The 15,029-nt window shown below is 53.0% G+C and overlaps 1 protein-coding gene across 2 annotated transcripts in view; it reads left to right on the plus strand.

Annotated features, from left to right (window-relative positions):
* Nucleotides 1-469: 469 nt before the first annotated feature.
* Nucleotides 470-15,029, plus strand: part of TOX2 (TOX high mobility group box family member 2) — a 155,631-nt gene continuing 141,071 nt past the window's right edge. For both annotated transcript variants that reach the window (XM_063350259.1, XM_063350260.1), the window contains exon 1: nt 470-638. In XM_063350259.1, the coding sequence (XP_063206329.1) occupies nt 537-638 (102 nt within the window). In that variant the 5' untranslated portion in view covers nt 470-536. The remainder of the gene's footprint in view (nt 639-15,029) is intronic.

Here is a 15,029-nt window from a genome sequence, read left to right on the forward strand (position 1 = left end):
TGCTGGGTTGGAGGGGGGAGGGCAAAACCGGGCAGGGGGCTTCGGTGAGGGCTGGGGGGCAGAGGAGGGGTGCCAGGGTCCCTAAACGGGGAGTGGGAACCGCTGTCTCACCCTCTCTCCCGGTCCCTCGGGGGGCTGTTTCAGCCTCCCCCTCCCCGGGGATGGGGCAGAGGGGGCCGTCCCGGGGGAGGGGGAAGGAGGGCCGGGGTGGGGGGAAGGCTCCAGGGAGAGGAAAGAGACCGGGGGGGGGGGAAAGGCTCCAGCCCCACCGCCCCGAGGTGCCGGCAGCGGGGGCGGCCCGGCCCCGCCGCGAACAATAGCGGCCCCGGCGCGGGGCGGTGCGGAGCGGGGCGGGCCGGGGGCCGCCGCCCGCCCCCCCCCATCCCTCCCCCCCCGCCGTTTCCCCCCCCCCCCCCCCCCCGCAGCCGCCGCCGCCGCCCGCCCTCTCCCCGCCCCCCGCGCCAGAGGCACCGCCGCCGCCGCAGCCGGGTCCATGCCCGCTGGAGCCCCCGCCTGCCGCCGCCCGCACCCCCGGCATGGACGTTAGGTTTTACCCCTCCGCCCCCACCGCCGTGGGCTCCCTGCCCGGAGCCGACCCCACTTGCCTGGGGCCGCTGGATTATTATCACTGCAACAAGGTATCGGGGCGGCGGGGAACGATGGCGGGGGGGGGGGGGGGGGGGGGGAAATGCGGAGCGGCTTCGCTCGGCGCGTCCCGCAACTTCTCGGCGGTGGGGGGAGAAGAAGGAAGGAAAGTGCCGGCGGTGCCCGGCTCTTTCCTGCGGGAGGGAATTTTGAAAGTGGTCTAGAAGCGGCGCGGGGAAGAGCCGTCGGGTCCCCGGGCCGCCCCGGTAGCGGCCCCGGCGGAGCGGGAGGAGCCGGAGCCCCGGGCGCTGCTCGGCGGGGCGGGCTGGGGAGAAACGCTGCGGGGGGAGCGCGGCTCTTTGGGGCTGTTTGTTTTCCCTGCCGGTTTTGGGCGGTGGGTTTATTTCCTATTTTTCTTACGGGAGCGTTTGGCCCGAAGCGATGTACGTGTGTGTGCGCGGGGGGGGTTGTTGTGGGGGTTGTTGTCGGGCACTTTTGGTTGTTGTTGTTTGTTGTGTACCTTCTTCGCAAGGGCTGGAGGGTCGCCGGCACCTCCCCAGCCGGGGCTCCGGCTCCCACCCCCGCCTCCGTCCCCCACCTGCCCGCGGACCCCGGCGCTGATGCTCCGGCGGAGCGCGGTACCCAGCCCCGGGTTTGGGGAATGGAAGCGGGGGGGGGGGATGATGTTCCCCCAGACCCCCAGCACGGCGGGGAAAGCTCCCCAACCTACATTTTCCCCCAACCTCGCTGCAGCTGGAAGGCAAATCACCCTCTCCTCGTAAGGAGAGGGGGATCCGCAGGGGGATATTTGAGAGCGCCGGAGGTGCTGTGGGAAATTTCCTTCATCCCGGAGAAGCCGGAGTGAAGGGGATGGATGCTGTACTTCAGCAATAAATACTCTGCCAGTATCGTGTAGGTGAACGGCGCTGGTGTTTCAGCTACAAAGCAGTAGGAAGCAAAGCCATTTGGAGAGAGGGAGGATCACCCATGATAAACTCCGAGACATAACCCGGGCTGTGTTCTCCTGGGCCAAATTCGGGTAATTGCCTTGAAAAAAGTTAATAAAGGGCAAAAATGCTCTCCTGTGTTGGGACTGCAGCTCAGGATGCCCTCGGCTCATCTCGCTGTTGTGATACTTCAGGATCAAACTCTTTGGAAACAAGCAGAGGGAAGCCTGCGTGGCTTCCCAGATGCAGCAAATTAATCTTTATGTATTGATGTATGTATTTAACCGTTCCCTGTCATTTGGGTTATTTATCTCTTTTTATTAAGTTGTAGCAAACCTAATAGTTCTCATTTATTTTGAGATGCCTGATTATGCTGAAACAACTTAAATTGATTTCTTCTCTGTCCATGTACTGCTAGTTTCAAACTGTCTTATTATTGTTGCCGTTGCTCTTAGAATGCTAAATATGCTCTTAAAATACTAACGAGAGATGGGTCACCTGGGAGCAGGTCATCTGTGCCTCTGAAACGTCAGCCGATAAAGTGTGCAAAAGCTGGAAGTCTGGGATCATGAGAGCATGTGCCGCTGGGAACTGCCGCAGCCCCCCAGATCCTGCTGGCTTTAGGAACTCGATTTTACCAAGAAGTTGTTAGATGTCACCACGATTTAGTTTTCCCGGCGGGAGCCGGGGCTCGGAGTCGCGCAGGCGGCGGCGTGGCCCTTGCCGTGGGGTCCCCCACCAGCACCCGCCCGAGCCCTGGGGCACACGGGGCCCCACGTCCTCGACTCATCTGTGGCCTGAATCCCTGAGATTAGTCCCGGATTAGGCGGTGGCAACTGATCAGCGGGTCCTTGCTGGCGTGCGGCGCTGCGGATGGGGAGGCTGGAGGAAACCGCCGTGCGGGGGTCTCCGGCGAGCCCAGCCCCGGAGAATGAGTGGGTGCGTGTCGGTGGTGGCCAGGGCGGATGGGACGCTGGAGAGGAGCACCCCAGGTACTGACCACTGCCACCAGATGCTGCTGTTGTCACTGCTACGGAGGATCTTAAGGCAGTAGGAGAAGAAAGGAAGTGACTTACCCTTTTCTGATATTCAGGGCTCTTTTTTTTTTTTTTTTTTCCTCTTCTTTTCTTTTCTGAGTTATCAAATGTCATTTGCTTATGCACAGCAGTGCACGTTTGTCTGCGGGATGAGGCTGCTGGAACGAAGCCAGAGACGAAATGGGCTGACTGTTGTTTTTCCCTGGCCGAATGCAGGTATAACGGCCGGACCTTCAGCATCCAGCCGTGGCCCGGTGCTGAGCCGGTGCTGGTCTCGCCTGCTGCCTTCCCAGACTTTGCTTCGGAGAACTTCTCCGGCTGGTGTGGGGTGGTGTACGGCTGGGCATTGCCCCTGGCATGCTGTTTGTTATCTTGTGCTCTCTGAGCACACCCGGTTCCTTGGAGCCCCGTGGGACCCTCTGGGAAACTCCAAAAACTCACCCTTGTCCCAGCCCCATCGCTCCTGTCCTGTGCTGGTGGCTCGGCCCAGAGCTGGGCTAAGACGGTGTCTGTCTCAGAACATTTCCACTTTAAAAAGCTACAGAGGAGGGTAGGGCGCAGTGGAAAAATCCAAAATTCTCCCACTGTCACATGCAGGTATCCTGGATGAAATCCATCTCTAGGAAGGACCTAGGCAAGGAGCACTTAACAGCTCTTTGCTGTCCTGCTTTGCTGATTTTACGGAGGGGCTTTAAAGCCCTTCGATTCAAAGGGCTTGTTTTGTTCAGGTTCGGTGCTTTTTTCCCCCCAAAGGGCCACTTTGTTTATTTATTTATTTCGGGGGGAGGCAGAGAAGCCGGGAAGGAGTGTGCAGTGTCACTGTGTATAAATAACTCGCTGAGAGCCCGGCAGAGCCCTGCCTGCTCGCCGGGGAGATGCGCTTCAGCCCAAAGCATCCTGAAATGTTAATGTAATGTTTTGTGCACTTACTGAACATGATATGGTTACCGGGAGGGCTCCGATCTCGCCTGCGCGCCGCAGTGAGCCACAGTTTCTCTTTGCAGCTCCAGAGGTGCCTATTGCGTATCAGCATTTCTGTTTTTAAAAGGACGAGGGATGTTTAGAGGGATAATGAAATGGGAGCATATGTTCAGCTGAGGCCTCCCCAGAAGGGGGGCATTCGCACCCGTTCTTTAACCGCTTCTGGAGCATCCCTGTTTTCCCTCGAAGGGCTGGCTGGTTGGGGGGGAGCGAGGGGCTGGACACCCATAGCTGGAGGACGGGGTCCCTCACGCCCCGGCAGGCAGGGTGAGCAGGAGCCTTCCCTCTGCCGACTGCCTTTGGTGAGGAGTTTTTATGCGTTGGGCATGCTGCTGGCATCAAAGCAGGGGAGAAAGGGCTCCCCGCATAAACCAGTCTCCATGATGGGTGATCCCGCCCGGAGCAGCTTGCAGGTGGGAAGAGGAGCCATCCCCAAACTTCCCGGTGCCTGGGATGCTGCTGCTCGCAGCCGGAAGGGCTGATGCTCCGTGGCAGGATTTTTAGGGTTGCGCTGGGCTCAGCCCAAGGTGCAGGGACCATAAGGAGCGTCTCCTTCCCCGAGCCACCCGACAGCATCCCTAGGGCACTCGTTTCCCATGTCAGGGTACCGGCCCCTCTCCTCCTTCCCATGGACCAGATCCAGGACCTTCTCCATCGCTGGGACTGCACAGAAAAAACACCTCTTGTGCATTAGGTTGTGTCTGCGCAGCAGCCGCAAGGCACTGGGGAGGTTCAGTGGTACCAACCCTGCAGGGAACCCTCGTCCAAACGGGTGGCACCCAGCCCTGTCATCGGCCACCTGAGCCCCACTGAAGGGAGCACCTACCTCCCTTTCAGATTCCTCTTTTAAATTTGTGTTTGAAGCCCCTTTTTCTGTCCCCTCTGGCCTTTTTCCCTGGGACATGGGTACCTGCTGCAGCCCCCCCGTCCCGTTCCCTTGCTGGGGAAGTGGAGCATCCACGGCGTCTCGCCACCGCCTGGGTGCTGGGATGCTGGCACGGGGAGAGGCAGCGCATTCCCGCACCGCGGCAGGGCATCGTTGGTCTGTGGTGGGGTATTTTCACATCCCTCCGGTTGCTTCGTGAAAATTCGGGGATTTTTCTCACTTAAAACTCTAGGGAAACTGAATCTTTGCATGGGGAAAAAAAAAAAACCACACAGTTTAGTAACACAGGGGCTCGTTCTGCTCTTAGCAGAGCTTTAGCGACAGGATCTGGTGTGCTGGCTGATCTGCCAGCGTGGAAGGATTTTCCCAGATCTTAAATTCTGTGAATCCACAAAGTACGGGAGGGAGTTTTTTCCATCTTAGCCCCAGCAAAATTGCGTTTTCCAGGGAGGCGTAGGGCGGGAATCCTGCCTGAGCGCAGCACCGCGTGCTCTTCCACGCAGTGCGCGCAGCGATGCCGTGACGCGCGAGGAGCCATCCCGCTCCCTTGGGGCGACTTTGGGGCCTGAATTACCATCTCTCTATCCTTCCGTGGGCAGAAAGAAATTGAAATATACATTTTTCCTAGTTGCTTCTGGTGTTCCGATGATGAGACTCGGTTCTCACGATGCCTAATTTCCACTTAGGGCAATGATTGATGGGGAGGAGGAGGGTGACCCAGCCTGGGAATACCTAATCCTTGCAGAGCCAGCACACGTGGGAGTGCCCATGGTCCTCAGAAACCTTGATATGGCAGTTACTGGGAGATATGGCAGTTACTGGGAGATATGGCAGTTACTGGGAGATAGGTGCTGGGGTGCCCTGTTAACCCTGGAGCATTTCTGTAGGATGCACCACCACCATCAAAACTTGGCCCAAATCTTTCCAGTAGGGCTCGGTGGCTTCGCGTCTCCAAACACACCCTGTGCCTTGCCTTTTAGACTGATAAATTGACAAAAACTATTTTGCCAATACACCGTCATAAATTATGGATAATTAAAATCTCCTAGTCATGAGATGAGTATTAATCTGCAACCGATGCTCTCTTCTTCTTTTAAGAACCCTTCAGAAATGGGATCTGAGCTGCTGGGATGAGCCCAGGTCAATGTAGCAAATGCGTTTCTGTGGAACATTCTGTTTTGTTTTGACTTTTACCATAAATTGTACATTGCAGTGATAAACACGGTCCCTTTTCCATCGTTCCAGCTCCGCTTTGCCATACTGGAAGATAAAATATATTCTTTCCCTTTCGACTTTCTTAGCCAACTCTGTTTTGAAGTAGCATAAATCTTGCTTTGGAGATGGAGGGTTTTGGATGGGGAACAAAGTCAGGCAAATTTTTAATTTGGGGCCCACTTTATTCTCATTTGGCAGGCAGCTCCTGGTGATTTGCAAATGTGGATATTTATATATTTAGTATTTTATTTTTTTTTTTTTTTAGGCCCTGATTACGGGCAAGGGCTTCCTCTGAAAAGCGTTTGAGCTACGCGGTGGGCATCCCTGCGTTCCGCGGCGCGATCTTTGATGGGCTGCAGAGCAGAAGGCGTTTGAAGCTCCGTTTTTTGCCTTGGGCTTTCAGGCAGGGACGGGGAGCTAAATAATGAATGTCCAGCCATTCACAGAAATTGTTGTTCTCTCTGTCTGCGCAGAGGGAAGGCTTTAATCTGGTTGTTTTGGGAACAATGGTGATATTTTTGAAGACCGATCGGAGTTGTATATAACAACATATTTGTTAGGGCCGCTTCTGAATAACCTTGGCGGGGGCCTGATCCGTGAAAGCGGAGGAGGCGTCAAGAGAGCAAAATTCAAGTTCAAAATTTTGCAAGTTTCTCTGATTCATTTGTAACGCTTCAAACCAATTCTAAGCATTTTCCCCTAAATGAGTGGTCCAAAGCTTATTGCGTGTTATACCGCCGTAACCGCGGGGTAAATCCACGAACAGCTCTGGGTTTTATGCATCCAACAGGCACCAGGAGCGGTTTGTGCATCCGTGATGGTGAAAACATCCCGTCGATAAATTATATTTTGCTTGTAACAGACCGGAGCATCCTACAGCTCGCGTAGCGCGTGGCTGCTCGCCGCGGTGGGGAGAGCACCTGTAACCCTTGCACATCCCTTCCAGCGCCCGCCTTTGGCTCGCTGTAAGAAGGGGCGCTGCCGGCTCCTTTCCCGGTGGTTGCCGTCACCATTTCTGCAGCATTTAAAGAAAAAAAAAAAAAAACAAACCCAAAACAAACCAAAAACTGTTTTCATTCTTGCCTTCGCTTTGCATCTCTCTGCCGGGTGCGATCCTCGGAGGTGAGGACCGCTCCGCCGCTGGAGCCGTTAGCCCCTCTAGGTGCACTATTTTCCCCTATTACCTTTGTGCTCGCCTGGGTTGGTTTTTTTTTTCACTAAAACGAGCTCTAAATGCTTTTGCCGTATGTTGGGTTATATCTTTCAGTATAAATGAAGCATATAATTGTGTTTTCCTAACAGCTCTACATTAAAAATAAGTTATTGTGCTGGTAATGTGTTTTCCTTGACGATTTCCCGTCCAGGGAGCGCAAGGTTTCTGTCTGAAGCTGTTCTATACCTTGGTCTCTGCCTCTTCTTTACGTTTTATTCTGCATTTCTGAAGTCCGGGTAAAGTGTTAGCGGGATTCCAGCTTTGATACCGTTAACTCCTAATTGGAGGTTTGAGCTCTCGTGTTCCACCTCTGTGATTTTTACACTCCCGTTGTCATATAATTAAAGCTTGTGCTTGGGGATGCGCAGTTCAGTTGTGGGGTGGTGGGGGGGGTGTGGGCAGGCGGGGGGGAGAAGTCTCGCAACAAAACTTACTGAAACAAGCACTACTCAAACCGCTCTTCAAAAAAAAAAAAAAAAGAAAAAAGGGGAAAAAAAAAAAAGTGATTGAAACCAGCGTAAAATTGCCCGGTTTTGCACTTATATGACCAGATTTAAATATTTTAATTATCTGCATAACCCCCCCCCCCTTCCTATTGTTTCCCTCTGGTGGTTTTGTTCTGATGGATGCCGTTTCTTCTTTGAAAAATGGCATCGGCTGCTGCGTCGCCTGCGGGCGAAACCTTTGCGTTATGCCACGGAATCTCTCTCCTCCGCCGTAATCTTTTTGCTTAGATTGGTTGACCTCTGCTGATATAATTAAATCTCTAGCCTGACGACGGTGCGATTTCGGTTCAGCTCCGTGGCGAATGTGACTGTTCGGTAAGTGTTAAATTAGGGCCCTGGACCAGTGATTGTTACGATGGGAAGATTATTTGAGCATCGGTTTATGCTGCCCGCGGCTTCTGAGGAACCTTATCGGCAGAAATCGGGTGGCTCTTGGGCTGAGGCGGTTTCTTGACCTCGAATTACAGCCTGGATGCAGGAGGCTGGATTGCGCGAGTGTTTAAAATGTTGATATTTTCATATTTTATTTTTTTTTCCTGTTGGTTTAAGGACCCAACCGCTTGCTCTCATGGTGCGTTTTTATTTTTTTCTGTGTTTTCTAAGGATCTCATAATTTAGCAGGAGCTAGAAAAGGGGGGTGGCAGTTTGGGGACCTGTTCCCACGCCGGGTGGGTGGTAGAACTTGCTGTGGCTCTGCCCGGAGCCTCCTCTCCCTGCTCCTGATGTGGACCTTCATTTCCACGGAAGCGATTCCTTCCAAGGAATCTCCTCCTTGTGGAGAAGGGCTGGGGCAGCCCCGGCACTGGGCGGGAACAAGCACCGAGTGTGCTGGCATGTGCCACCCTTGCTCTGGTGACGTGCCACCATCCTCTCTGTCACCCAGGTTGTATTTTCCCCCCAGGACCGGGCTGCCCGTGCCCCGTGGATCCTGTTCCACCTCAACAGCGGTGAGGAGCTCTTCTTTTTTATCGGATTAGCGGGATCACGTTAGCAGCGTTGTATTTTTTTGGTTTTCTTTTTTTTCCCCACAAAACCTGCCAATGACTCAGAGTTTCCATTCCCATCTGGGCTCATCAGGGAGGCTCCGTCCCCTTTCTCCCTCTCGCTCCCCCTCTCCTCTCCGCTTGAGAGACAACCGTCTTCTTCATCTTCCTCTTCATCTCCTTCTGCTGGCAGGGTGGAGCCTCTGCCTAGGGTTGGGAGGTAAGGGCTGCGTGGTGGCTCTGCCGCGTATCCTCTGGCCTGCGTCTCCGTCTCCAGAAGCAGTGGATCATTTTGGGGTAACCCCAGGCATTTGGGGGTTATTTTAATCAACAATTTGAGCCATCCCGAGCATCCATTGCAGGAGACCCAGGTCCCTAGAGAGGTGCAAGCAGAGCCCGGGGCACCCCGAAAAGTTTCTCTCTTCCAAAGTCGTGGATCCCCACCAGTGAAAGAGTTTCACCTTCCCGGCCTGATTTACCTGGCGGTTTATTCCCTGGGCATCTCCTCCCTCTCCCTGGGAAGGCGGTAGAGCTGTTTGGCTCATTAGGAGTCGTTCAGCCATTTGAAAACCCTCAAATGCAACAGTTTTAACGTGAAGGACGGACGGCCCTGCCTAGGGGAGGAGGTGGGGCAGGTGGTGGTGATGGGGAGCTTGGCCTCAGGTGGGGCTGGTGCCACAACTGTCTGCTTTGGGGTTTTGTTGTTTGGGGGTTTTTTCCTCTGTTAAAAAAAAATAACAGTGTAGGTGCGTTCCATGTTCCTCACTTCTCACGGGTGCTTCTTTGAGCAGCGGGTTTTTCCGCGATGAACCGTCTCAGCGCAGTGCGCCTGCCCTGGAAGAATGGTGTGGTTTTAGGGAATTTGATTTCTAGTCCCCCCGGTGTCAGAAGAGGGGCGGTGGTGTGCCCCGGTGGCCTTAGGGAAAAGGAAAGAAACTTTGACAGCGGGGAAATGAAATTTCTGAAAACTTTAGAGGAAGTTTTGCGTGGAAACACTGAATTGAACGGTCGTGGTTCGTCCCAGTTTATCCGATGGGCGCAAAGAAGTATTTGGATGTCATCAGAAAAAGAAAAAGCAGAAATATTGGGAGGGGGAAGGAACATGAACCGTAGAAGCTGGGGCTTGTGGCAGCAGTGGGAAATATGTGTTCCCCCGATAGGATCCTGCTCTGTTTGTCCGTGTTAAACCCAGGGAGGCAACTTTTCCCCCCACCGATGCGTTATCTTGTCTGTAAATAGCGTTCAAAGGGGAAGAAGAATGTGCTGTTAAAAATATCAAACTTTTGGGAATGGCTGGCAGACTTTCCCGCTGATAAGCGTTGTTGATTGAAGATCAAACAGCCCTTGAAAGCAGAAGAAAAACCTTCCACCGAGCGCTGTGGATCCAACCCCGCAGCCAGACACTGAGGTCACCCGGGCTTCGCTCCGGGTATATTTAGGGACCTGCGCTGGAATTACGGTCAGGTCTCCTCTACCCCAGACGGATGCTGGCGACGTGGTGGTTTTAAACCTGATAAATCTGTTAAAGCTGAGAACAACACTTTTTAGATGCCAGGAAAAGCAGAGTCATGTTTTCATTATTAGGTGGTAGTTTTATTATTTTTAATTTATTTTTTTTCCTTCTCTTAAGATAAAGACTCTGCCGAGGAGGAAAAGCTGCAGATCATAAAGTGAACTGAAGACTAGTGGCATGTGTTTTGGGTTTTTTTGTGTTTTTTTTTTTTTTTTAATTAATTGACAACCTGCATTTCTGTGTCAAGGTGGCAAATTAATTGTGGGTGGCCGTCTGTTTGCAAACCAGATAGCTCTGTCGTGGCTGTGCCAAACCGCGCGTGTGGGGTATTTAACTGTTTTATTTAAATCAGACCAGAGCGCAGGTGGGTTTTTTTTTTTCGCACGTTCTATTAAATCAGTTTTTCCACTTAAGAGTTGGGCCCTGAAAAGGGGAAAATTATTACCGAAATGGCCTTTTTAGCTTCATAAACTTGCAGCCCTTTAAGTAAGGTGCTTGGCGTGTAGTGGCCTTCTCTTGGGGGAGGCTGCTGGTGGGAATATATATATATATAAAAATTTAAATAAATAAATATTTCCACTGGTGTGAATAACAACGTGTAACTTCAGGCGTCTGCGGAAGTGGGATGCCAAATTGGTGTGAAAGCACGAAAGAAACAAATACATGTTTAAAATCATAAAACAGCTTAGGCTGGAAGGGGCCTCTGGAAGTGTCTTTAAAATAATTCCAATAGCACCTTCTGGGATTGAGATGGCAGGAGAGAAAAATATTAATATACGCCCTGCACCGACGGCGAGCCGTGGGTTTTCTGCTGTGATGCAGCGAGAGTCTCAGCGGTGGCGGCTGCGATCAAATGCTAAATAGGAAGTTTGTAATAAAAAGGGCTTTAGTTAGAATTAATAAAATGTGAAATGCCCCTTTCTTTGGAAAACGTGAGGTGTTGACTGAGATTTAGAAACACATCCTGTAGGAGCCGGGATCCAGATTGCAGGCTCCAGCGCCGGCTCCAGCATCCCTGCCCTGCATGTGTTACTATTCCTCTTAGAGCGTGGGGATTCATTTATTTTACTAATTATTTTTTTTTTGCCCGGAAAGGTCACAGTGTGCAAGTTTGAGAGGAAATTAGTGAAGAGTTGGAAACAAGGGTAACCTCGTCCAAAATTACCATCGGCATCTCCCAGTCCCCCGCGTGGCAGCGGGATGTCACCCCACACATGCGACGTCCCTGCTCCGGGCCATGCTGGAGTCACACTGAGTCCCTTTGTAATAGTCCTGCTACGTCCAGCTGGACTGAAAACCTGTTTTCAGTCTGGTGTTGATAGTGTCTGAGGGCTGACGTCCTCAACGTGAGGTGCTGCACGCTAAACCTGTGTGGCAGAGAAGAACGTGCCCCATTTCAAATATAACTCTGTTGGGTCCTCTATAAGCTCCCAGGGCAGAGACTGGGTACTGAATTTCAGGGAATATAGGCAAGATGTGACAATCATTATCAAGATGTCCCATCCCTGGAGGGGTTCAAGGCCAGGCTGGACGGGGCTTGGAGCAACCTGGTCTGGTGGGAGGTGTCCCTGCCCAGGGCAGGGGGATGGAACTAGATGAGCTTTACGGTCCCTTCCAACTCTAATCATTCTGTGATCCTGTGAAAATAGGATGCTGTTATAATGGGCAAATCCAAGGTTATAAAGAAAACTTATTTCTGATTTGGACCAACTTTGATTCATTTTAAGTCCCGCTGTCTTTCACGAGCTGCATGTGAAGCCACAGGTCCAGTTCCCATTTGCAGGAAAGCACTGCTCTAAGTCAATTGTCTGAAAGTTTGGGTTTCAACATCCTCTTGTCTTGTGGAATTGTTTTATGATGTTCTGAAGCTCAACCGAGGCTTCTCATTTGCCCCCAGAGTTGGAAATCTTGGGTAGCTCCGAGGCAGCAAGAGCGTGCTGCTGGATCTGGGGCTTTAGCTTGTGTCACTGTCATCGTGCCATGAGCATGGGGATGGTGCCAGCTTGGAAGGGATCCTCCGCTTGGCAAAAAAAGGTCTCGAGAGCAGGCTGCCTCCTTGTTTAGCGCGGTTATAGCAGGGAGGCTGCGGGACCCAGAGGTTTCTGAAGAGCTGCTGTGGCTCTTCCCATCACTGGGTCACCAGGCCAGAGTGGTGAGGGACCAGGCGTCCTCCGATGCTGTGAAATAGAGCTGGTTGTTGCCGTCCTGCTCTCTGAGCCTTGGTACGTGCCTTGTGGCTGATCCTGGTGGCAGTGTGGCACGTACAGCAGGATTGGGGATAGCTGGGCCACCTGAAACTGGTGGCCCCATCCCTTTAGCCAGCACTGGAGTCACTAGGGAGCCCGAGGGGGAGGGACATCCTGCCTTCTTTGGGGTTTCTGCTGTACTTGGGGATAAATGAAACCTCCAGTACTGCTAACCCAGCAACACCCAGGCTGAATTGACTTAAAAATTATGGGAAGTTTGTGTGATGGACCATTTCCCAGGGTGATCCTGGTCGCTGCTCTGTGGGGCTGGTCAGCCCAGGAGGTGGTGCTTTGGGTCCTTGCCTGGGCATCGCCGAGCTCCGCAATTCGCATCCCAGGGCCGGAGGCGGCTCGGCAGGAGCTGCTCAGACCTCTCGGCTTGGAGCCCGCTTTCCCTTGGCTGTGTTTGCCTGGCGCGGGGTCGACGGGAGAGCCTTAATAAAGCAGGAAGCTCAGTCCGATGGGGACGGGAAGGAGCTGAAAAAGGAAAGCTTCATTCCCTGCTCATCTCAGCCACGATTCAGGTTTCGTTTCCCCTCTTCCGCCCTGTTGTCCAAGTGTTACTTCTGTTGCATTTGTTATTTATTTTCTTCTTAGCCCCGGGGGCTGCTGCGAGAGGTGTCTCTCTGCTCTGCCGGCTGTTCCTGATGCTTCGTTTTCCTTGCTAATACCAATTGTTTCTGCCAAAATTGTTTGGTGGTGTTATGTAAACCTCGAATCACACGCTAACGCTCTAATCTGGCTGCTCCGAAAGGTGCTGGATGGGATTCGCCCCCGCGCTGACTCCCCTGCCGTTGTGCCGGGGTGTCCCCTTGGCTCAGCAGCCACCGGGGGTGGGATGCCACCGGTCACGACATCCGCAGCCCTCTGAGCCGATGTCCCCCTTGTCACCGGTACTGTTAGTGGGAGGCATGAAAACACCCCGGAATCACTCAGGGCTGGGATTTAAGCTGATTGTAGAGCGCGGTACCTGCACAGCAAAGTTTTTTGGTGCCAGGGTCTGGGTTTCCGCTGTTGGGTTTGCAGCGGCGTTGGTGGGTGCTACTGTGGGGTTCCCTGCTAGAACACCACAACGCGGCTTGCTGCCCCATCCCTGCCCACGGTCCAGGGCAAACCCTGCCTCTGCGGTCCCCGTGCTCCTGGAGCATCTTCATGGAGCTGCCGTGTTCCTGCAGGGGCTGCTGGATGGGCAGCTCTTCTCCTGGGCCACATAGCGTGGGCAGGCCTCTGAAGCGTGCACGCTCTCTCGGTGGCAACCGGTTGTTTACCTGGAAAGTAGCAAAGATCTTAATGAATTTCCAAGTGCTGCTGTAATGTGATTTGGCAGTCAGAACTATTATCTTTTTTAAAAAGAGAGATGATATTTCCCCCATTGCTGGGTGCTCAACCACTTCCCCATATACTCAACTGTTTTTTAGAGATTAAAAAGAGATTAAATCCTGTTAAGCTGGCAGGTGATGCTGATGAATGTTTGGAGGGGATTAGGGTAAATCCGTTCCTCCTCCTGATTTAGCTCAAGATTTGAATTCATTGATAAAATTTGCCCAGGTTACCTCTCTGAAACCTCCTCTGAGCCGGTGAAACTGCGGAGGTGTAAATGAAGGCAGAACTTGTTTCTGGAGCAGAAAGGCTAATGAATTAACCTTTATAAGGTTGATGAATGCTTAAGATAGCTGTCCATTTATTCCTGTGCCAGTGTCCAATTAATCCACACTGTCACAGAATTAAAGGGTGCCCAGGCTGGCTCCTTGGCTGGGGGAAGCTGGCCTGATGCCCCTGCAGCACGGCTGTGAGATGCTCTGCAACAACCAACCCGCGGTTGTTCACGTGTCACTTGAGTTTCAGCTAAAAAATGTCGTCTCTCAAACTAGGGGCGAAGTGGAATTGGGTGTAGCTATGCACTGGGGGCCAGGGGCTAGATCCAGCCAAAGCTGTGTTGGTGTCCTGGACACCATTTTTCTTCTGTGGTGGCATTGCAGTGGGACTGGAGGTTACAGAGGATGTTCTTGGCAGCCTCCAGCAGGTGTTGGACCATCTGGTATATCCGCATGCATCCTACGGCACAAGCACAGGGATGGTGGGACTCCAGAGCGTGCTCCTATAAGGTGTCCCAGCACCAAAATGTTGTCTTCAGAGGAGCATTGAGACCTGCAGGGTTGCCATTTAGGCTGAGGACCGGTGCTGTGACTCGCACCAGCAATATGTAATGCCCTGTGCTGGGCATCCTGCCGGGTCTGCGGGAGAGACCACAGCTCTGCAACAATTCCAAGGATGTGTTCAGTACAAGGCTCAGCAACAGCACCAAGCAACCGTCCTGGTGGTGGGAGAAAGGATAATAGTCGTCACTATTACTTCTCTGTGTTGCGCATAGTCAAATTAACTTCTTGAGGACCAAAAAGACCTTCTGGGAGCACAGGGGATGCAGCGGTGGAGCCACCACCCCGGCAGAGCTTTATAAACTAGGGCAGTGCGCAGCAGGGTATTTGCTGCTGGAGATTGGCACTGCCCACGGCATCCGTGGGAGATGACGGGGCAGAGAGAGGGAAAAGCTTTGTGCAAAGTGACTTCGGCATTCTTGTCTTTTGGAGAAGAGCTCATATCCGCAGCCCTGTTCGGAGCCCTGGGACTGCTCACGCAAGAGATCACCTCAGGATTTCATACCACCTGCGAATGCGTGCCCACCTCGCCTCCTGGTTTCCCTGCAAAGAAATAACCACCAGAGCAGTAAGAGCGGCAGCTTTGGGATGCTTCAGAGAAGGCGAGCCTGTGGGCAGCGGGTATCTTCACGTTGCTTAGCGAAGCTGACATTTCAAAATCCCCTGGATGCAGGTGAAGTCGCACGTAGACCTTTTTTGGCCAGAGAGATGGAACGTGCTCGTGCGCAGCCTGCCCGGGGAATGCAGAGCGTGGTGGACCC

This window comes from Chroicocephalus ridibundus, chromosome 12 (genome assembly GCF_963924245.1).
Source record: "Chroicocephalus ridibundus chromosome 12, bChrRid1.1, whole genome shotgun sequence".
In the NCBI taxonomy this organism is placed as follows: domain Eukaryota; kingdom Metazoa; phylum Chordata; class Aves; order Charadriiformes; family Laridae; genus Chroicocephalus; species Chroicocephalus ridibundus.